The sequence below is a fragment of the Lutra lutra genome, chromosome 12, assembly GCF_902655055.1.
Source record: "Lutra lutra chromosome 12, mLutLut1.2, whole genome shotgun sequence".
Taxonomy (NCBI): domain Eukaryota; kingdom Metazoa; phylum Chordata; class Mammalia; order Carnivora; family Mustelidae; genus Lutra; species Lutra lutra.
In genome coordinates this window covers 64,230,760-64,253,707 of record NC_062289.1, presented here as the reverse complement: position 1 = coordinate 64,253,707, position 22,948 = coordinate 64,230,760, and the positions used below count along the sequence as shown (strand labels likewise).

The window sequence follows — 22,948 nt, the reverse complement described above, 5'->3', positions numbered from 1 at the left end:
GGAATGGGGAGGTTTTTTTTTTTAAAGATTAAATTTTATTTTTTTTTAATTTTAATTTTGTTTTTAAAGAATTTATTTAATTGACGGAGAGAGAACTCAAGCAGGCAGAGTGGCAGGCAGAGGAGAAGGAGAAGCAGGCTCTCCACTGAGCAGGGAGCCCAATGTGGGACTCGATTCCAGGACCCTAGGATGATGACCTGAGCCGAAGGCAGCCACTTAACTGACTAAGCCACCTGGGCACCCCTTAAGATTTTATTTTTAAGTAATCTCTATACCCAACATAGGGCTCGAACTTAAAACTGTAAGATCAAGAGTTGCTTACTTTAATGACTGAACCAGCCAGGGGCAGCGGCTCCCCATTCCCCCACCCTTCTTTTTTAAACTCAAGAAAGAAATCTCAGTGGGAGGATAAACTTGTGCCTGGCAACTCTTAATAGAAGAGGGCTGGAAGGCAGCTGGTTTGGGTGTGATGGACCAAAGGTGCAGGCAGAAGAAAAGAATTCCTGATTGGCTGGTACACAATGTACACACTTCACACATCTGGATTAAAATCTTGGGGGAATAAAGATTTTGCAAATACAGAAAAGGCCTCCAAACTCCAAAATGGGCTGAGGAAAGACACAGACCATGACATATAGTGAGTGACTATGCAACCTCACTAATTCACAAAGTCAGCCAGAAGTACTACTCAGCTCCTGCTAAGCTACAAGAAGTGTGGAATGATGGTGAAGTTGTTATGAAGCCAACTCGCCTATGCTGACAATGGCTAAGGAGGCAAGGCTGGAAATGTGTACTGACAACCATAAGAATTTTCAAATGCCTGTTCCAAACAAAGTGACCTCAGGAAACAATGTAGAAGGAAAGCATCCCTGCCCACAGGGACAGTGGGGCCTGTACTGGCAGGTTTGAGCTCTCTCTCTTCTCTAGCTGACAGAGTCCAGCAGGGCTGCCACCATGGCACCCACTCCAGGGCTTGACTGTCAGGAGCCGAGCCAGGCAGGCCTGATTGCTTTTGTTCCAGCTCAGATGGACACTCTCCCAGAAGGGTAGGGCCAGGAGCTGGCTTACTTACCATGTAGAAAGTGATGGATTAAAGCAGTATGCCTTCCCATCAGACAGATTCATCACTGGGATTCCATGCTGTGTCAGCAAGATCTGTGACACTGTCATGTCACTTCCTGGGGAGACAGCACAAGAATGGGTTCTTGGGTGTGTTCTGATCAGCAGGTGCCTGCATACACACCTAAGGAGAAATGCAAAGCACAGCTCCCACAGTCCTAGCAACAGGTGTCTTAACACTTACGCATAACTAGTCAGTCACTGCTCTACTCTGCACATGAGGGTCTCTCTGCTATCCATAGGCTGTTCATCACCTCTCAGGGACCCATTAAAATATGTCCCTGGAGAGAATGCATCACCCTACAACGTACTGACATCCCCTACAACACGAAATGCCTCAGGCTGGGCCCAGAGCTTGGCTCTCTATCTAGGCTGAACAGGGTGCTTCCATGTCAGGAACCCAAGCTGCCAAGCCCTCCCCCAACTCCAATGTACAAGGGGCGGTCCACTGCTGAGGTTACCTGCCAAGATGGAGTGTAGAGATTCCTCTTTCACCACAACCACCTGTCTGTGAACATCCCTAGGAGGGAGACAAGGAACAGCTTACTCTGCAGCAGGGGTAAAAGCATCACAATGTGCCCCAATGATCAGACCCCACTCCATGGTCCCTGGTACATACCCAGCCCTTGCTTCCAGGAGAGGGGCTTTGTGCTGGAAGTGGCTTCTACTCCCCATGTGTCACTACACTACCTCTGCACAAGTCTATAGCAGAGGGCCTAGGAAACAGCTGTAGGGCCCGCCACCAACACTATGCCAACTTTGGGAGAAGTGTGGCCATGCTCTGGCAGCCGAGATCCCCTTTCTGTACGCTGGCACATGCAATTAGGCATTGTGATTTGTCGTGAGGTTTCAGGATGCTCTAACGATGGCAGCAGGGGCAGGCAGCCTGCGCCACTTCCATTGCACACTCTCCCTCCCCCAGTGCGGGGTGGCTATCATAAGCAATGTGTGACTGGCTGTTCAGGGCTCCTCAGGCATTAAGATGCCCAGGCCAGCAGGGCCCCAAGACATGTCTGCTGAGTAGCCACCTTTGCTGCCTTCCCCACCCTGCAGTGAGAGGGGACCTGCACAGCCCCATCCCATCCTGCTTAGAGCCCACCCCACCTTGGGCCTGCCTCTCACCAGACAGACAACGTGGCTGCAGCAGTGAGTGCCATGACGTAGGAGCCCGTGCAGTGCAAAGTGGAGATTGGGGACGGCAGGAGAATGGGAGGGAGGAGGCGGCGACCACAGGCAGAGAACACGGACAGCATCCTCTTTTCACAGGCGACACATACCACGTCACTGAAAAAGCAGAGAGGGGACAGGTGTCATGATCATCGGGAGCTGTGGCAGAGGCAGCAGCCCTGAAATGCAGAGCCTTCCCTCTGTCTGTGCTTGACCCGTGCCTGCTGCGGCCTTCCTCTGAGCAGGTGCAGCAAAGGGAGAGGTGGGTGAGGCCTTGTCCAAGGACTGGGGCAGCAGGGCTGATGCAGCCTAGTCTCGATGAACATCTGATTAAAAGAATGTGTTCTCTTTCCTTCAGGGGCTGCTTGAGCTTTTCTGAGCTCACACTAATGCTAATCCAGGGTGAGCCCACAGCAACGCCCAGGACACAGGCCCATTTGCCCTTTGTGAGTGCCTGGGATCAGGAAGCTCAGTTTGCTTATCTTGGCAGAGAATGAAAAGGAGGTACAGAATTATGGTTCCTTTTAAGTGCAACACCATGCACTCACTCAGGGTCCATGGGAACCTGACCTAAGATCGAAGGTCAAGTACTCACAGACATTTTGAAAGCACTGTACGTGCAGCCTTATGATAACTGACTAAGGGCCTAAAGTTACTGTATGTAAGCCAATTATCTTTGTAAAATCCTTTTAAGAGTCAAAGACGGTCCTGACTAGAGGCCCTACACCTCAACAGGCACCTGAGGAAAATGCTGGTCCTCTTTCCAGATCAAGCACATGTGAAACAGCGTTAGGGCATCATGGCCTGGAAGTCCATGGGAAGACATTAGGGGACTAACCACTGAGTTAAGGTTCCCCTCAAAGTGCAGAATATGGAGAGGGCTGGGCTGCGGACTCACAGGATAATCAGAAATCCATCGTGACTTCTCTAGAAGAAAATCTGGGGTCCAGAGAAAGAATCATCCCATGTTAGAGGGAGCCAGGCAGAGCTCAGCCTGGAACCTGAGACTTTAGGAATATGGCCAGATAAGGGAATCAGAACATCTGGGTAGAAATCCTGCCTTGGTTGACCCTCAAAGACCGTTTCTCCACCTATAACATGGTGATAATGATACTGACTTTATTAGGTTTTGTGGGGGCTGAGAAGACATGTACACGCTTAGCCTAGGGCAAGGCATGGCACAGGCCTCTGTGGAAGCTAGCATGTAGGGCAATGCCTCCTGCCTCAGACAGTAACAGGGCCACACAGCATAGCACATGGTGCTTGTCTGACATTAAAAGCTGGTTTGGGTGAAGACCCTTGCCCTTACCAGCTGCCGGCAGCGGTGAGGATCCGGCTGGTGAGTACTGTCTCCCACTCCTTCCCTTCCCGGTTACACTTCAAACGACTTAGCTTCACACCCCCCACGGCAGTCACTTCATTCTCCACTTCAATGTACATGGAGGGATCGGAGCTCACCTGGGTGGAGGAAAGCAAACACAATGTCTTTTCAGGTGATGGTGGGCCCACTGAGACTTGGGTCATGTGACAGGTGAGATCATCAGAGGGCCCAAAGTAGGAGAAAGACAGAGAGGCAGAGAGAACGGGCTGGTAAACAGGAGGGTGGCAGTGTGTGCAGTAACAGGGTGGGACGAGAAGGCCAGATATTTGGATGTGTGGCCCCCAGGGCAGGGAGACGGCTGGGAGCTTGCTTGGTCTCATCTCTCATGCCCAAGGAGCTCATGGACTAGATACCCCTATAGGAAAACCCAGGCAGAACGGCTGAATAGTTTGTACTCATGTGGGCACAAAAGTGGGTGACTGGGAGAAAGGCCCGTTTATAGACCCCCGGAAACCAAGAATATCCCCATGCAGCACTCAGTGGTAAAGGCCCTGGATGGGGGTTGGAAGGGCAGTGGCTAGGGTTTGGAAGGGGGTTTGTGTGCCCTATCTCCCTGCACAACAGCAACAGGAACAAACCACGTGGGTCCCTATCCTTAGGCCCAGAAGACCTGTAGTGAGAAGGGCTGACATCAGCTCTCAGGTGTCCCAGGAAGACCAGCATGCATGGGGCAGTTGTGACCAGTGGAAAGTGACCTCCATGTGGGGTCCTAGAATGTGTTCTGAGGACATGCACCTGAGCTGAGGAATAATAGGCATGAACCTATGGCATGTCTAAGGTCAGGTGCTAGATGGAATGAATGGAAGGCTTCTGGGCATAAAGGATTCTTTGTTTTAGAGGTGTGTTTTGAACAAGCACACAGTCATAAGCTTCTACTTCAAGAACTCAAATAGCCCTGATGATGACAGGGACAGGGCCAGCAAGGGAGGATGATGGGGAGGTAGGCCATTACCATGCAGTCCAACCGTACCAAGCCCAAGGCTGCCCAGGGTGGAGCGTGGAGCTCAAGGAGGCTTCCAGAAGAATACCTGAGACAAGTTTTGAAGGAGCTGGCCATCCAGAAGATGGCAGCAGGACTGTAAGAGCAAAGCATAGAGGAGAGAAATTCGAGGTGGGGGCAGCAAGAGAGCCCCTGGGGAAGAGGCTAGTTGATCTGGCTCTGATTAACTACAACTTCCCTCAGAAAGTGATGGAGAGCCATTGAAAAGCAGACCTAAGTCAGTGATAATTTGGGTTTTACAGAGGGGGATGGTGGAGAGAGTGTGCAGAGGTGGGAAGCCTGCTCACCTGGAGGGTGAATGCTCTCTGGGGGCCTGGCATGGGTAGTTTCAGTGCAGGTGCTGGTACAGACAAACACACGGCGTCCTTCTCTGCAGTCAGGGCAGCTGGGGACTGCAAGAGGAGAAATGTTTCTGAGCCCCGCCCCAGCACCGTAGGGCAAAGTCAGTTTTGGGTGAGTCACCCAGTGGTGAGGCCAGGCCAGTTCCCCAGGCGTTTCCACCTACTTTGTGAGGGTGAAAGTGCAGATGAATGCTATAAAGACCCCCACTTTCCAGATGAGTAGCTGACCCCAAGGAACTGGTCAAGGACTCTGAGTGGGCTGAGGGCAGATGTGGGGGCCTGCAAGTTTCTGCCGATTGTTCCCACACTGATGAGGCACACAGTGGCATGCACCACTTCTCCTATCGCACTCGGGCACGTGCAGATTCCAGCACTGAGCTCACAAGTGGGCTGGGGGAGACTGCATGGGCCCACTGGCCTCACCTGGACAGACAGAGACACAGGCATGAGCCGAGAGTCCTTCCGAGGCCGCCCTTTTTTCTTCTTTTCCACTGTTTCCACCTCAAGCTCCAGTTTTCGCTTGGACAGCGAGGAGGGCTTAGCCACAGGGACCTTTTCGTCGCTGTCACTGCTGCTCTCCAGGAGGTCCCGCGGCCTTAGCTCCTTCACAAGGTTTTGCTCTTTCAACCTGCACAAACACAGACATCCATGGCCTACTCCATATGACTACTAAGTTTATAATAATTAATAAAATCCATACTCATCACCAAAAATTAATAAATAAAAATAGTAAAAAAGGACTTCTTGTTTCTGCCCCAACATGAGAAGAGCTTGGAAGTCATTACTCTCATTCTTAATGAGGAAAGCTGAAAAAGTGAAAATCAACAACTTTTCTTGGATTCATCAGAGAACTAAGGTCACAAGGCAAACTACCACCCTGGAAACTGGAGATGCCAGGTGAAGACAGAAAGTCGGAACGCACCTGGAGCTAAGCCCCTGGAACCCTAACTGGAAGGAAGACTTAAAGTAACTGGTACACTGCTGGAGGCTGAGTGTGGGCTGGCTTGTAAATCAAAACTCTTGGGGGTCTGGTGGCAGGAGGGTCCCCACACTTATGTTGGTTTTACCTCTAAGAGCTCTAACAGGCTTTCACAGGTGAAGATCAGGGATGAAAAAAATCCCCTCAGTGCTTTGGGCTAGTGGAGGGGAAAAAGAACCATTGAAACACAGTCAGAGTTCCCTTCTCCTTAACAAAAGCCTGCCTTCAAGCGAAACTACTTTACTAGATCCCATGTGACTTAGCGGCAGGGAAATTAACCAACTATAGCCTAGCCCCCCCCATCCTCACCCCCACCCTACACAGACTACAGAATTCTTCTGAAGGTCATAGCCCAGGGTCACCAGTCCAAAACTACTAAAAAAGATTTATCACGTGATAACTGAATGCTTCTCCTCCCCGAAACCTCACCACCAGTTCAACATGGCTCTGGTATAACAGGAGTAGAATAACTAGTTTGAAGCTAGCATAGGGTGGTTCATGAGTTTGAAGGAAAGAAGCTGGTTTCATAACTAAAAGTGCAAGGAGAAGCTTCAAGTGCTAATGTAGAAGCTGCAGGAAGTTGTCGAGAAGATCTAGCTAAGATAATTAGTGAAGGTGGCTACACTAAACAGCAGATTTACAATACACATGAAACAGCCTTGTTTTAAAAAGTAGAAGCTATCTAGGATTTTCACAGTTGGAGAGAAGTCAATGCCTGGCTTCAAAGAACAGGCTAACTCTCTTGTTAGGGGCCAATGCAGCTAGTGACTTTAAGTGGAAGCCAATGCTCATTTACCACCCCCCAAATCCTAGGGTCTTAAGAAGTATGCTGAATCTACTCTGCCTTACCCTGTATGAGTGGAACAACAAAGCCTAGATGAGAGCATATCTGCTTATAGCATAGTTTACTAAATATTTTAAGTATTTCAAGCTCACTGTTGAGACCCACTGCTCTGAAAAAGATTCCTTTAAATTATTACTGTTCAGAGGCACCTGGGTGGCTCAGTCAGTTAAGCAGCTGCCTTCGGCTCAGGTCATGTTCCCAGGGTCCTGTGATTGAGCCCGACATCGGGCTCCCTGCTCAGCAGAAAGCCTGCTTCTCCCTCTCCCTCTGCCTGCTGCTCTGCCTACTTGTGATCTCTATCTCTGTGTCAAATAAATAAAAACCTTTAAAAAAAAATACTGTTCATTGCCAATACCCCTGGTTACCCAAGAGCTCTGATCTGGATGTATGAAATTAATGTTGCTTTCATGCCTGCTAACATAACATCTGTTCTGCAGGCCATGGATCAAGAGTAGTTTTGACTTTCAAGTCTTACTATTAAAGAAATACATTTGTAAGGCTATAGCTGCCATACATAGTGATTTCTGTGACGGATCTGTACAAAGTAAATGGAAAACTTTCTGAAAAGGATTCATCATCTATATGTCACCAGGAACATACAAGATTCACAGGGTCAAAACAGCAACATGAACAGGAGTTTGGAAGAAGTAGATTCCAACCCTCATGGATGACTTTCAGCGGTTCATGACTTCAGTGGAGGGAGTAACTGCAGATGTGGTGGAAACAGCAAGAGACCTAGAATTAGAAGTGAAGCCTGAAGATGTGCCTGAATTGCTGCAATCTCATGAGAAAACCTGAATGGATGAGAAGTTGCTTCTCATGGAGGAGCAGAGAAAGTGGTTTCTTGAAATGGAATCAATTCCCAGAGAAGATGCTGTAAACGTTGTTGAAAAGACAATAAAGGGGGCGCCTGGGTGGCTCAGTGGGTTGAAGCCTCTGCCTTCGGCTCAGGTCATGATCCCAGGGTCCTGGGATGGAGCCCCGCATCGGGCTCTCTGCTCTGCAGGTAGCCTGCTTCCCTTCCTCTCTCTCTCTGCCTGCCTCTCTTGTGATCTCTGCCTACTTGTGATCTCTGTCTGTTGAATAAATAAATAAAATCTCTTAAAAAAATAAAAAAAAAAGGATTTAGAATACTACATAAGCTTAGCTGATAAAACAGTGGCATGTTTTGAGAGGACTGACTTCAATTTTGAAAGAAGTGTTGTGTATAAATGTTGGCAAACGGCATTGCTACAGAGAAATTGTTCATAAAAGGAAGAGTCAACCGATGTAGCAAACTTCATTGTCTTAAAGTTGCCACAGCCACCTCAACCTCCAGCAACCACCATCCAGAACAGTTAGGAACCATTAGCATTGAGGCAAAACCCTCCATTTGCAAAAAAAAAATGACTTGCTGAAAGCTCAGATGATGGTTAGCATTTTGTAACAATGAAGTATTTTTTCCATTAGGGTATATATATTGTTTTTCTTAGATACAATGCTGTTATTGGACACTTAACAGGCTACAGTAGGTTGTCAACAACTTTTACATGTACTGGGAAATGAAAAAATTCATTTGATTTGCTTTATTGCAATATTAAATTTATTGTGGTGGTCTGGAACCAAACTTGCAACTCTCCAGCATATGCCTACATGCCATGCTAACTCTAATTGAAAGAAAATTGGAGTAGCTATATTAATTTCAGACAAAGTGGACACCATAGTAAGTAAAAGTATTAAGAATAAAGAGGAACATTACATAATGATAAAAGGGTCAACTTTCCAAGAAGACATAACAATCCTTAATGTACAAGCCTAACAAATAAGCATCAAATCACATGTGGCAAAACCTGATAGAACCACAAGGAGCACTATACAACTCCACAACCAAAAGTGGAGATTTCAATTTACCTCTATCAGTAACCGACAGATCCAGCAGACAGAAAATCAGTTAACGAATTACTCAAATGAACAGTACTATCTATTCATTTGAATTTGGTTGATATTTATAAGATACTTCATATAACAATAGCAGAATACACATTCTTCTCAAGATCACACAGAATATTCACTAAGATCACATTCTGGGTCTTAAAACATACTCTAACAAATTTAAAAGGATAAAAAACATACAAAGTATGCTTTAAGCCCACAACATTGAATCCTGAATGTTCGATAGACAACAATAACAGAAATATACCTGAAAAACTTCCAAATGGAGATAGAAGCACACACTTCTAAACAATATATGCTCAAAGAAAAAGTCACAAGAGAATTGTAAAAATATTTAATTAAATAAAAACAAAAATGTAATGTATAAAAATTTGTGGGATGCAGTGGAAACAGTGCTTAGAAGGAAATTTATAGCAGAGAATATATTTTATTTTACTCCTACTATTTTTAAAAATATTTATTTATTGGGGCACCTGGGTGGCTCAGTTGGTTAAGTGCCAGCCTTTGGCTCAGGTCATGATCCTGGAGTCCTATGACTGAGTCCTGCCTTGGGCTCCTGAGCAGAAAGTCTGCTTCTCCCCTCTTGTGCCTCTCCCCACTCAAATAAATAAACAAAATCTAAGAAGAGATTTATTTGTTTATTTTTTGGGGGGAGAGGCAGAGGGTGAGAGTCTTAAGCAGACTCTGCACTGAATGTGGAGTCCAACACAGGGCTCTATCTCAAGATCCTGAGATTCATTACCTGAGCCAAAACCAAGAATCAGACACTTAATTGACTGCTACCCAGACACCCCCTTTGTTATTTTTTTTTAAAGATTTTATTTATTTATTTGAGAGAAAGAGAGCACAAGTAGGCAGAGCAGCAGGCAGAGGAAGAAGGAGAAGCAGGTTTCCCGCCCAGCAGGGAGCCCAATGAGGGCTCGATCCCAGGGCCCTGGAATCATGACCCAAGCCGAAGGCAGGCGCCCAACTGACTGAGCCACCCAGGTGCCCCCTCCCTTTGCTTTTTCTTAAATATTTATTTATTTGAGAGAGAGAGAACAAGAGTGAGGGTGGGGGGAAAGGTAGAGGAATCTTCAAGCAGACTCCCTGATGAGCATGGACCCTGATGTGGGGCTCAATGTCCTGTCCCTGATATCATGATCTGAGCCAAAATTAAGAGTCTGCAGCTTACCCAACTGAGCCACCTAGGTGCCCCGAGAGTGCGTATTTTAGAAAAGAAGAAAGACCTGAAATAAAAAACTTAAACTTTACCTTTAGGAACTAGAAAAAAGATGGCAAGCAGAAGCAAATAAATAATAAATAGCAATACAATAATATAATAATAAGGCAATAATAAGTAAAATAATACAAAGCAAGGAGAAGACAATAAATTATAAAAATTAGAGCGGAAATCCATGAAATTTAAAACAGGAAAATGACAGAGAAAAATCAATGAAATAAAAAGCTCATCCTTTGAAAAGAATAATAAAATTAATAAACTTGTAGCCAGGCTAATCAAGAAAAGAGAGGACACAAATCACTAATGTCAAAAATGCAAAAAGGTTCTTTACTACTGCTCCCATAGACAATAATAAAAGGAACAAAGAGGAATATTAGGAATAATTCTAAACCCAAAGATTGGGTAACTTTGAGGAAATGGATCAGTTCCTTGAAAAAAACAAAAAACAATCAACTAAAACTCACACAAGGAAAAATAACTAATCTGAATAGGTGTATTAAAGAAAATGAATCAATTAACAACCTTCTAAGAAAAAAAAGTACCAGGCCCAGACAGTTTTACTGGTGAATTCTACCAAATATTTAAGGAAGAAATTATACCAATTCTCTACAATATATTCTACAAAAGAGAAGCAGAGGAAATAAATCCTAACACCCATGATGTAAGCATTACCTAAATATAAAAACCAGATACTGATATTACAAGGAAAAACAACTACAGGCCAGTATCTCTCATGAAGATAGATGTAAAAATCTTCAACAAAATACTGGTAAACTAGATCCAACAATGTATAAGAATTATATACAATGACCAAATGGTATTTACTCCAGATACACAAACTACTCAACATTCAAAATGATTAATGTAATCCATCACATCTAATAAAGCTAAAGAAGAAAAATCGTATCATCTTATAAACAGATGCAGAAAGGGCATTTGACAAAACCCAACATCCATTCATGATTAAAAAAAAAACAAAACAAAAACCCTCTTAGCAGTAAAAAAAAAAAAAACTCTTAGCAAACAAGATTAGAGGAGAATTCCCTCAATTTGATAAAGGATATTCACAAAAACACCTACAGCTAACATTATTCTTATTTTTTAAAAAGATTTTATTTATTTATTTGATAGAGATCACAAGTAGGCAGAGCAACAGGCAGAGAGAGAGGGAGAAGCAGACTCCCTGCTGAGCAGAGAGCCCTATGTGGGGCTCGATCCCGGGACCCTAGGATCATGACCTGAGCCAAAGGCAGAGGCTTTAACCCACTGAGCCACCCAGGCGCCCCAGCTAACATCATTCTTAATTGTGAGACACTAAATGCTTTCCCATAAGACTGAGAAGGCAAGGATGTCCCCTCCCACTACTTCTATTTAATATAATATGGTACTAGAAATCCTAGCTGATGCAGTAAGATAAGAGAAAGAAATCAAAGGCATTAAGATTGGGAAGGAGAAATAAAATTATCTTTTTTTTTTTTTAAAGATTTTATTTATTTATTTGACAGAGAGAAATCACAAGTAAGCAGAGAGGCAGGCAGAGAGAGAGGAGGAAGCAGGCTCCCTGCTGAGCAGAAAGCCCGATGCGGGGCTCGAACCCAGGACCTGGGATCATGACCTGAGCCGAAGGCAGCGGCTTAACCCACTGAGCCACTCAGGCGTCCCTAAAATTATCTTTATTTGCAGATGACATAATTCTCTTTGTAGAAAATCTCAAAGAGTCAAAGACAACAACAAAAAATGGAACTAATAAGCAATTATGGCAAGGCTACAGGATATAAAGTTAAGATACAAAAGTCAACTGCTTTTCTACATATCAGTAAGGAACAACTGGCATTTGAAATTCTAAACACAATACTTTTTACATTAGCATAAAAAATGAAATAATTAGATATAAATCTAACAAAATATGTCTAAATTCCATATGAGGAAAACAAGAAAACTCTGATGAAAGAAATAAAAGATCTACATAAATGGAGATATTCTACATTTATGGTTAAGAAGACTCAATATATATTTTTTAAAGTTTTTTTCCCCCCAAGATTTTATTTATTTATTTATTTATTTGAGAGAGTGAGTGTGCACACGAGAAGGAGGAGAAGCAAAGGCAGAGGAAGAAGCAGGCTCTGCGCTGAATAGGGAGCCTGAGGCGAGGCTCAATCCCGGGACCCTGAGAATCACGACCTGAGTTGAAGGCAGACGCTTAACTGACTAAGCCCCCAGATGCCCTAGAAGACTCAATATTGTTAAGATGTCAATTTTTCATAACTTGATCTAGAGATTAAATGGAATTCCAATAAAAGTCCCAGGAAATTATACTGAATATACTGACAAACTGATTCTAAAGTTTATATGGAAGGATAAAAGACCTAGGAATAGATCCATAAAAATATACTCAAGTGATATGATTAATGCAAAGGCACAGAAAGAACACTCTTTTCAACAAATGATGCTGAAACAACTGGACAACCTCATGCAAAAATGGGATCTAGACTCATTCCTTACATCTCCCACAAAAATTAACTCAAAATGAATCATAGATCTAAGTGTAAAATGCAAAACTATAAAAGGAGAACTTAGAAAAAAACATGGTAGGAAGTCTAGATGAGTCTGGGTTTGGCAAATTTATTTTTTACATTACAGTGCTTACCATGGTAAGTGTAGTTACCATCTGTCAGCACACAAAGTTATTACAATATTATTGATGAGTGTTTGACACAATACTGAAAACATGATTCATCACAGAAAAAATCTGGTTCAGTAGGACTTCATTAACATTAGAAATTTCTGCTCCAAGACACTGTTAAAAAAATGAAAAGACAAGCCAAAGACCGGAAGACAGTATTTGCAAATGACATTATCTGAGTAAGGATTTGTAACCAAAATATACAAAGAATTTGTAGAACTTGACAGTAAGAAAACAAGCAATCTAATCTAAAAAATAAAAAGATCTAAACAGGCACCCCACCAAAGAAGATCCAGATGGCCAATAAGCATATGAAAAGATGGTCAACATTAGAAGTGAAAATCAGGGAACTGAAAATAATAACAATAATAAGAGATCACTCAACACATACTAGAATGGCTAAAATCTAAAAAAAAATGTATAACAAATGTGGACAAGGATGTGGATCAAAGGAACTAATTCATTGTTGGTGGAAATGCAGTCATTGTGAATGACAGGTAGTTTCTTACAAAGCTAAACCTAGTCTCCCCACACAACCTAGCGACTGCACACCTAGGTATTAGCTCAACTGAGCTGAAAACATTTATTTATACAAAAACCTACACGTGAATGTTTACAGCAGCCTTATATAATACTTATACATAACTGCCCCCAAACGGAAGCAATCAAGGTGTCCTTCAATGGGGGAATGGATAAACTGGTAGTGCATACAAACTGTGGTACATCCATACAATGGAGTATTATTCAGTAATCAAAAGAAATGAGCTATCAAAACATGAAAATGCACATAAGAACATTACGTTGCTAAGTGAAACACACCCATTAGAAAGGGTATATACAGTATGATATAATTTTACAACATTCTAGAAAAGGCAAAACTATGGAGGCAGTAAAAAGTTCAGTGATTGTTGGGTGTTCAGGGAAGAAGAAGGGAAGGATTAATAGCTAAAGTACAAGGGATATTTAGGGAGGTGAAGTTACTGTGCATGATGCTATAATGCTGGATACAAGACATACATTTGTCAAAACAGATACAACTGTACAACACAAAGAGAAAACTCTAAATGATGGACAGTACTTTATAAATTTTTTAAAAAAACATTTTAAAGTATAGGACTAAATACCTACTGGAGTATGATAATGGAATGTGATTATGTAGGAGAACATCCTTGCTTAGGAAGTGACTCATAGCAGGAAGGACAGAAGTGTTTTGTTTCTGTCATGTGTGTTGTAGAGTAAAAGTAAAATAAAAACTGGCAAAAGTGATAAAAACTGCTGAATCCAGGTGAAGGATACAAAGAAAGATGTTTGATGGTGCTGAAGGTATGGAAGTTTTCAAAACAAAAGCCTATCAAAAACTCCACTTAGAAGTCCTAGGTACTGCTGACATAGAAACACGGTATCTCATGCATTTTCTTACACTTCTCCACTGGAATCTGTGTATGTGTGTGTATGTATGTGTATAATGCGTTTATTTTTGGTAACAGTTTTACTGAGATGTAACCCACATACAATTCAGGAATTTAAAGTATACAATCCAATATTCTTGCTATCTTCACAAAGTTGTGCAACAACCACAATAGCAATTTCAGAATATTTTCATCATCTGAAAAAGAAACCCTATACCTCTAGGTTATAACGCCTTCCCTCCCCCAACAAATTCTCCCATTCACCACAGCTTGGGAAGCCACTAATCTACTTTCTATTCCCATAGATATCCCCATTCTGGAAATTTTCTATAAATGGAATCACAGAATAGGAAATATCCAGAATTGGCTTCTTTTACTTAGCATGTTTTCAAGGTTCATTTGTGCTGTAGACTGTATTGTACTTCACTCCTTTTTTTATGATTGAATAATATTTCATTGTATGCACAACCACACCTTGCTTACCCATACGTCAGGTAACAGACACTTGGTTGGTTTCAAGCTTTTGGCTATTGAAAGAATGCTGATATGAACATTCACGTAGAAGTTATTTGTGTAGGCATGTTTTCATTTTTCTTGGGTGTTTTTACCTAGGACTGAAATTCCTGTGTCAAATGTTAGGTCTACGTTTAACTTTTTTTTTTTTTTTTTTTTTTTTTTTAATTTGACAGATCACAAGTAGGCAGAGAGGCAGGCAGAGAGAGACAGGAGGAGGCAGGCTCCCTGCTGAGCAGAGAGCCCGACGCGGGACTCGATCCCAGGACCCTGAGATCATGACTCGAGCCGAAGGCAGAGGCTTTAACCACTGAGCCACCCAGGTGTCCCGTTCTACGTTTAACTTTTAAAGGAACTGCCGAACTATTTTCCAAAGTGTCTGTACCATTTTATATAACCACCAGCAGCGTATGAAATTCTCAATTTCCTCACATTGATGCCAACACTTATTATTTATCTTCTGATTTCCTAGAAGTACAAAGTAGAATCTTGTGGTTTTACTTGTATTTCCCCAATAGCTAATAAGGTTGAATATCTTTTCATCTGCTTATTATTTGTATATCATATATATTAAGATTTTATTTATTTGACAAAGAGACAGAGACAGCAAGAGGGGGAACAAAAGCAGGGAGAGGAAAAGAAGGAGAAGGAGAACAGGCTTCTGGCTGAGCAGGGAGCCAATGCAGGGCTCGATCCCAGAACCCTGGGATCGTGACCTGAACTGAAGGCAGATGCGTAATGACTGAGCTACCCAGGTGCCCCTATATCATATTTTTAAAGAAGATTTTTATTTATTTATTTTAGAGAAAGAGAGATTGTGAGCGGCAAGACGGACAGAAGGAAAGCGAGAATCCCAAGCAGGCTCCCCACTGAGTGTGGAGCCTGATGTGGGGTTTAATCTCAGAAACCTGAGATCATGACATGAGCTGAAATCAAGAGTCAATGCTCAACTGACTGAGCCACCCAGGCACCCCTCATATACCGTATTTTTAAAAACGCCGGGGCACCTATGTGGCTCAGTGGATTAAAGCCTCTCTGCCTTTGGCTTGGGTCATGATCCCAGGGTCCTGGGATCGAGCCCCACATTGGGCTCTCTGCTCAGTGGGGAGCCTGCTCCCCCCCCCACACCCTTGCCTCTCAGCCTACTTGTGATCTCTGTCTGTCAAATAAATAAATAAACTTAAAAAAAATGCCTATTCAAATCCTTGGCCTACTTAAAAACTGCATCATTAGTCTACTACTGAATTGTAAGAATACTTATATTCTAGACACAAGTCCTTTATTAGATATAGGATTAGTAAATATTTTCTCCAGTTCTACAGTTTTTTCCCCCACCATCATGATGGTCTCTTTCTTTCTTTTTTTAAAGATTTTATTTATTTGACAGAGAGAGATCACAAGTAGGCAGAGAGAGAGAGGAGGAAGCAGGGAAGCAGGCTCCCCATGGATCAGAGAGCCAGATTTGGGGCTTGATCCCAGGACCATGGGATCATGACCTGAGCCAAAGGCAGAGGCTTTAACCCACTGAGCCACCCAGGCGCCCTGTGATGGTCTCCTTTAAAGCACAAAAGTTTAAGGGTGCCTGGGTGGCTCAGTGGATTGAGCCTCTGCCTTTCGCTCCGGTCATGATCTCGGTCATGATCTCGGAGTCTTGGGATTGAGTCACGCGCCGGGCTCTCTGTTCAGTGGGGAGCCTGCTTCCCTTTCTCTCTCTGCCTGCTGCTCTGCCTACTTGTGATCTCTCTGTTAAATAAATAAATAAAATCTTTAAGGAAAAAAAAAAAGGCATGAAAGTTTTAAATTTTAATGAAACCCACTTTATCTATTTCTTCTTTGATTACTTGTGATTTTGCTGTCATAGATTATCGAAAAATGCATTAACAAATCCAAAGTAACAGAGTTTTCTAGTTTGGCTCTTAAAATTAAGTTCTTTGATTAATTTTGAGTTAATTTTGTATGCAAAGTGAAGTGAGGATCCAACTTTATATTTTTGCATATGTGGATATCCTGCTGTCCCAGTAACATCTGTTGTTAAGAATCTTCTTTCTTTATCCATTGAATGGTCTTGGCACCCTTGTTGAAAATCAACTGATCGCAGACTTGAGCTTATTTCCGGGATTTCAGTTCTACTCTTTTGATCTACATGTCTATCCTTGTGTTAGTACCACACTGTCTTATTATTGCTCTGTACTAAAGTTTGAACTCAGGAAGTGTGAGTTCTCCAACTTTGCTCTTTTTCTCCAAGACTATTTTGGCTGTTTGGGGGCCCCTGTGTTTCTACATGACCTTTGGGATCAGCTTGTCGATTTCTAAAAGGAAGACAGAATTTTGCAAAGGACTGCACTGAATCTGTAAACCAATTTGGGAGCTACTACCATCTTAAGAATATTAAGATATCCAAAGGAATGTCTGTCCATTTATTCAGGTCTTTAGTTTCTTTCAACAATGTGTTATAGTTTCCAAAGTATAATTTTTATGCTGTATTTCTTTTGTTAAATTTATTCCTAAACAATTTTATTCTTTTATGTGCCATTACAAATAGAACTATTATCTTAAGTTCTTTCTTGGATTGTTCTTTACAAGCGTATAGAAATGCAACTGGTTTTTGTATATAGATCTTGTATCTTGCAATCTTGAAGTCATTTAGTCTAGAAACTCTAGTACAGTATTGAACAGAAATGGCAAGAGCTGACATTCTTGTCTTGCTCCTGTTCATTTTCCTTAGGGGGAAAACATCCAGTCTTTTACCATTAAGTATGATCTTAGTTGTGTGGGTTTTTCAAAGACGTCCTTTGATCATGTTGAGGGAGTTTCATTCTCTTCCTAGTTTGTTATTTGTTTAGGTCATGAATGGGTGCTAGATTCAATCATGGGGTGTCTGTTTTTATTCTACTGATATCGTATATTACATTGGCTGATTTTCGTATGTTGAACCAACCTTGTATTTCTGGGATAAATCCCACTTAGTTCTTGTGTATGATTCAAAAAAAAAAAAAAAAAGTTGTATTTTTTTTTTTTAAAGATTTTATTTAATTTATTTGACAGACAGAGATCACAAGTAGGCAGAGAGGCAGGCAGAGAGAGAGGAAGGGAAGCAGGCTCCCCGCTGAGCAGAGAGCCCGATGCGGGGCTCGATCCCAGGACCCCGGGATCATGACCTGAGCTGAAGGCAGAGGCTTTAACCCACTGAGCCACCCAGGCGCCCCAAAAAGTTGTATTTTTGAGGATGTCTTCTGCTGTTCTTCCTACCGGTAGCCCTAGGTTATAGAAAGGTAGACAGGCACACTAGGGTCTACAAATCCTGACCTCTTTCCAATATGTACCCATGTACAGAACTGGGAAAACCCAGAAATTCCTAGTTCTACTCCATGAAACCACAAAGCCTGCTCCCCATTCTTCTGACGCCCTACAGCAGAGCAAAACATCCACCTTTGGATGTAACTTGATGGTCTAGACACCCTAAGTTAGTGCTTCCCAAAATCCTTTCAAAAATCCTTTCTAGAATTTATAGACTTTTGTGTAATTATGGTTTTATAAAATACAGTAAGAATGTCATAGCAATGTCAAACTCATATAAGCTTCTAAATTATTTGATCACTTTCTAAACTCAATACCAGTGCATGAACCTCACTTTGCTTAGCACTGCCCTAGCTCAGGCTGTATCACTCTCTATGGCTGAGACTTCTTTGAGAGCCCTCAGGAGTCTCTCCACCTTTTACCTCTACCTGACATCCCATTCAGGGCTCCTAAGGCTAGGGACCCACTGAAAACTGCACTTCCCAGCCTGTGTGGGCCTGTACCAGAGATCACCCAGTACCCCTAGGAGAACCAAGCTATGGATCTATAGCAGCTGTCTCTTAGATCCAGGTATCTGCTGAGAAAGAGCACAGCTGGTCAGAGATGCCACACTTACAAATGAGCTCCATCCTAGGTTCTGCCTGCACAGGCCAACTTGGAACCCTACTCTGTGCCTTTCACTGACACACAGCCCTAAGGCGGGGTGGAGTGGAGGACCCACCCACAGGTTCAACTAGGATGGCCACCCTGCACCTGGGCTTCCAGACTCATCTAACACTCTTGGCAAAGAAGTACCAGTCAGGTTGCAAAGACCAAATTGCCAAACCACCAGGAGGTATAATGAAGGAGTAACAGCAGGAGACCAGGATCAAGATATGGTTTTACAGGCACTGTCTTCCTCTTCAACCCTCAAGATATATCACCTATGAGTTAGGTGTTCCTCAGAGAGCCGTTCTGCCTAGCGGGGAGAGGGGCTGAGAAAGACTGTGTGTCTTGCTTAAGATCACCCCACCAGAGTGGGGAGTTAGGACTTAACCTCAGAGTGTATGGCTCTGAGTGCTGCTCCTAACTATGCACGACACTGTGACCCCAAAGGAAGACCTCTACTGATGGGGGATTTAAAGGATTACAAGAAACAGCCATATCAAGAAAGCTGCATTTTGGGGCACCTGTGTGGCTCATGACCTGTGCCAAAGGCAGGCGCTTACCTGACTGAACTATCCAGGCACCCCCTCATATCACTTCTTCTTCTTCTTTTTTTTTTCCAAGATTTTATTTATTTATTTTACAGGGAGAGACACAGCCAGAGAGTAAACACAGGCAGGGGGAGTGGGAGAGGAAGAAGCAGGCTTCCTGCCGAGCAGGGAGCCCGATGCAGGGCTCCATCTCAGGACCCTGGGATCATGACCTGAGGTAAAGGCAGACGCTTAATGACTGAGCCACCCAGGTGCCCCACACCACTTTTTTTTTTTTAAAGATTTTATTTATTTATTCGACAGAGAGAGGAATCACAAGTAGACAGAGAGGCAGGCAAAGAGAGAGAGGGGAGGGGAAGCAGGCTTCCTGCTGAGCAGAGAGCCCGATTCGGGGCTCGATCCCAGGACCCTGGGATCATGACCTGAGCTGAAGGCAGAGGCTTAACCCACTGAGCCACCCAGGTGCCCCCCCACCGCCACTTTTTATTATGACTTTTTGAGTACAGCCATCCTAGTAGTATCTCATTGTGGTTCCCAGTTTGCATTTCCCTAATGACTATTGACAGTAACAGTCTTTTATGTGTTTATTGGTCATTTGTATATTTTTGGAGAAATTTCTATTCAAATCCTTTGTTCATTTTCAAATTGGGTTATTAGTCCTTTTATTGTTGAATTGTAAGTTCTTTATACATTTTGGATCCTAAGTCTTTTAGTTGATTTTAGTTGTTTAGTTCTTTAGTTGTTTGTGCTTTAGGTATTATATCTAAGAAACAGTTTCTTAATCCAGGGTCATATAGATCTACATCTGTTTTCTTAAAATAGTTTTAAAGTTTTAGCTCTTACATTTAGTTCTTTGACAGATTTTGAGTTAACTTTTTACATGAGATGTCAGATTAGACTTTCCACACATTTTATCTTTCATGTCTTTGATTATTTAAGCATATTTATTTTATAGTCTTTATCTGGCAATTCTCTATGATCACTTTTACAAAAAGGTCTAAACCTATTCATTATGTCTCCCGACATTTGTGTGTAATGCATGGTCTCTGCATGTTTTTTTGTTACTTTGGATTTTGAGTGTCCCTTTTTGGCAGTGCTTCTCGGTGGGAATGCTGGACTTCTTCGGGTCAGGGAAACGTCACTGGGATGGGGTGGGGGGAGGGCGGTTTGCGTCAGTTTTGCCAAGTGCCTCTGGGTGTTAATTAGGCCTAAATCTCCTTTTGTGTTCATTTCTTTGCTTGGTTTCCAGATGACCTGGGTAGCATTAAACATCCCCAATCCACAGGAGGGCAGGTCTGTGGCTATACAGTCTATTTTCCCAACCCGGAGGACTGACTGAGATATTTTAACTTTTTGGCCATGTTCTCATCCTGCCCTTCAGGTTTTTTCTATCCTCTCCCTCACTGGTGGTGTACTTTCTCAAGCAGTTTGACTTAATGGTAGTGTCTTAGTTCCAACCCCCTACATGGCTCAGGCCCAAGGCCCTGTTTTGAATCTGTGTGGCCATTAAAACTCAAGGTTACCATGTCAGTAACCCCCAGCCCAACACACACAGTGTGGTCCTGCCCACTGCTCTGGCTGTCTTATCATCCTTAGATTTCGGCTCCTGGGGCCTTCCCTTACTTTCTCACAAACTGGTTACATGTTTTAGGCATATGTATTGCAGTTCATCCATCATTTCAAAGTACTGAGCAGCAGGAAGGTTTTCAGATCATCCATACTGCTGGACAGAGGAAATGCTAGATAAAGAGATCCCAAGGATTTCTGTTTATGTAAATAGGCATGATCACAACAGAGAAGAATACAGGTCCCGTGCCAAAGTCATAGACGCAGCTGATGACTTGAAGAGAGAGTCCTCCCATGCTCGTTTCCAGAGGCTGTTCTCCAAGGAGAACAAATCCTGATCAGACAAGCAATTTTGAGATCATGAGTCCAGTCCTAGGGACAGTGTCCTACAGCTTTAGCTCTAAGACATTACCTACTGCCAAGGTCAGGTCTTATTACAAATGCTCCCTTCATTAAGTACCTACCTGTTGTGTGCCTACTGTGAGTCTGTGACCAACGTCCCTGAATTTGGCTGATAGCGGCAAAGGGCTGCTGAGCCCCTATCACCTCAAGGTAGAGTGCAACCCCAAGAGGACATCACTTAAGCCCTTTGCCCCTCTGTAGGAAGCTAGCCCAGTCCACCTCTAACCCCCTCAGCCCCCACCTCACTGAGCTCTGTCTCTTGGTGGGTTCATGGTCATGGGGGTGGAGATACGCTCCCTAGGAATCAGAAAAGTACTGTGCCAACAAACACACCTGCTCTGGTCACCTCAAGAGGACTCCTGCAATTCTAAGAAATAGACATCCTAGATGGTTTGGTTGCTGTGTGCTAAGGGAGGTGCAGAGAATGGGCGAGTAGCATAGAGCCTGAAAAGGCACAGAAGCTCATTTCATAAAAACCTCTTATCACTTTTATCTGAAGCTCCCAAATGCCTGGTCAGTGTCTGAGCAGGCCATTACTTCCATGGTACAACAGTATCAGAGCCAATCTCCTGCTCCACTTTAGGCAAACTCTGGGCTCTATTCAAATGACAACCTTATCTTCAGCATAGTCTCTGCAGCGACCAGCCCTGGTGTCATTGTCTTCATTGTCCTTTACGCCTGTTCTGTGCCCACATGAGTCCTTGCAACCATTTTCCCACTTAAAGAAGCTGCTCCTTTCTCTTTGGACACAGAGGCTCCTGGGTACAGAGGGACCAGAGTCTGCTCCTGCATGGGAAGGCAGGCTGGTTGGTGCAAAAGCAGACACCACACTATTGGCTGAAACTGTACCCTCCCTGGTCTCTTGAGGCCCCACACAGCCACCACCTACCTTTCCACGGCTGTTGGAGTCACACTGGTCAAGGAAGGAGCACCTGGCGTGGCTTTGGACCGCTCCGTGAATCGGGAGTCAAATGCTTTCATGGGTTCAATCTTGGACGGGGTTGTTAACATGGAGGGCGATGATGCAGCAGGAGTAGAGGTAGCATTCACACTGGGGGTCGGGGGGTAAAAAGGGGGAACATGTCAAGCACAATCCATCAAACATCTGGGAGTCCTAGATTTGTGTTACTTGGAGCCAACTAACAGGGGCATGAATATCAAAGTTACATAGAACCCAACTTCAAGATGTAATCTAATACTACTGACTATTTCTTCAATAGTTTCATGTGTTAAAATCTGGAAGTCTGTCTATCTGAGAAGGTCATGAGCAAATGTACTCACATTTCCCCACTGCATGTTGACAGCTTCTGGGGGTAGCATGAGGCCTAGAAAATGGCTCTTACAACCTTTTTTCCTCACCATACAGCCTTATCTCCACAACCTGAATATAACACCTCCACCCCAAACCAAATCCAAACTCACCAGCTTTTCCTGCTTCAACAAATGGTCTGAGGGAAGTCCCCACCAGCATCCTAAAGCCACTGTCTACACCTGCCCTTCAACCTCAGCCAAAGACTGTGGCCTGGGTGGCCCCTCTCATCTTACCTTGGCAATTATGCATTCTTCATACACTCCTCCAAGTGCACACCCTATAGCCCTTGTGTTCTCCACAGGAGGGGCCCAGGCTTGAGCCTGCAGGTTTTCCCCCATGCCCAAGCAGGTCACACAAGCTGAGTCCCAAAGCCATTGGGCCTCCTATTGACCACATCCACCTGCCTGAACCCTGCACCAGACACCTGGCTGGTATCTGGGAGCCCCCCTCCTTGCCCAAGACCTGTAGGGCCAACTGTTAAAATGTCTTACAGATCTGGAACTGTCCTTCCCCAGATATCCTTTCTGAGATGACTGGTGTGGCAATGCTCCTGACTGTGCAATGAAGGCCTAAGCCACTTCAAAT

The 22,948-nt window shown here is 43.6% G+C and overlaps 1 protein-coding gene across 1 annotated transcript in view; it reads right to left on the bottom strand.

The window, feature by feature from the left end:
- LOC125082359 (protein HIRA) overlaps window positions 1-22,948 on the bottom strand; it is an 86,483-nt gene that overhangs the window by 15,705 nt on the left and 47,830 nt on the right. Inside the window, 7 exon segments of the mRNA XM_047697887.1 lie at window positions 1,073-1,178; window positions 1,581-1,639; window positions 2,242-2,403; window positions 3,596-3,744; window positions 4,955-5,059; window positions 5,432-5,636; window positions 21,941-22,102. Coding sequence (XP_047553843.1) covers window positions 1,073-1,178; window positions 1,581-1,639; window positions 2,242-2,403; window positions 3,596-3,744; window positions 4,955-5,059; window positions 5,432-5,636; window positions 21,941-22,102 — 948 coding nt within the window.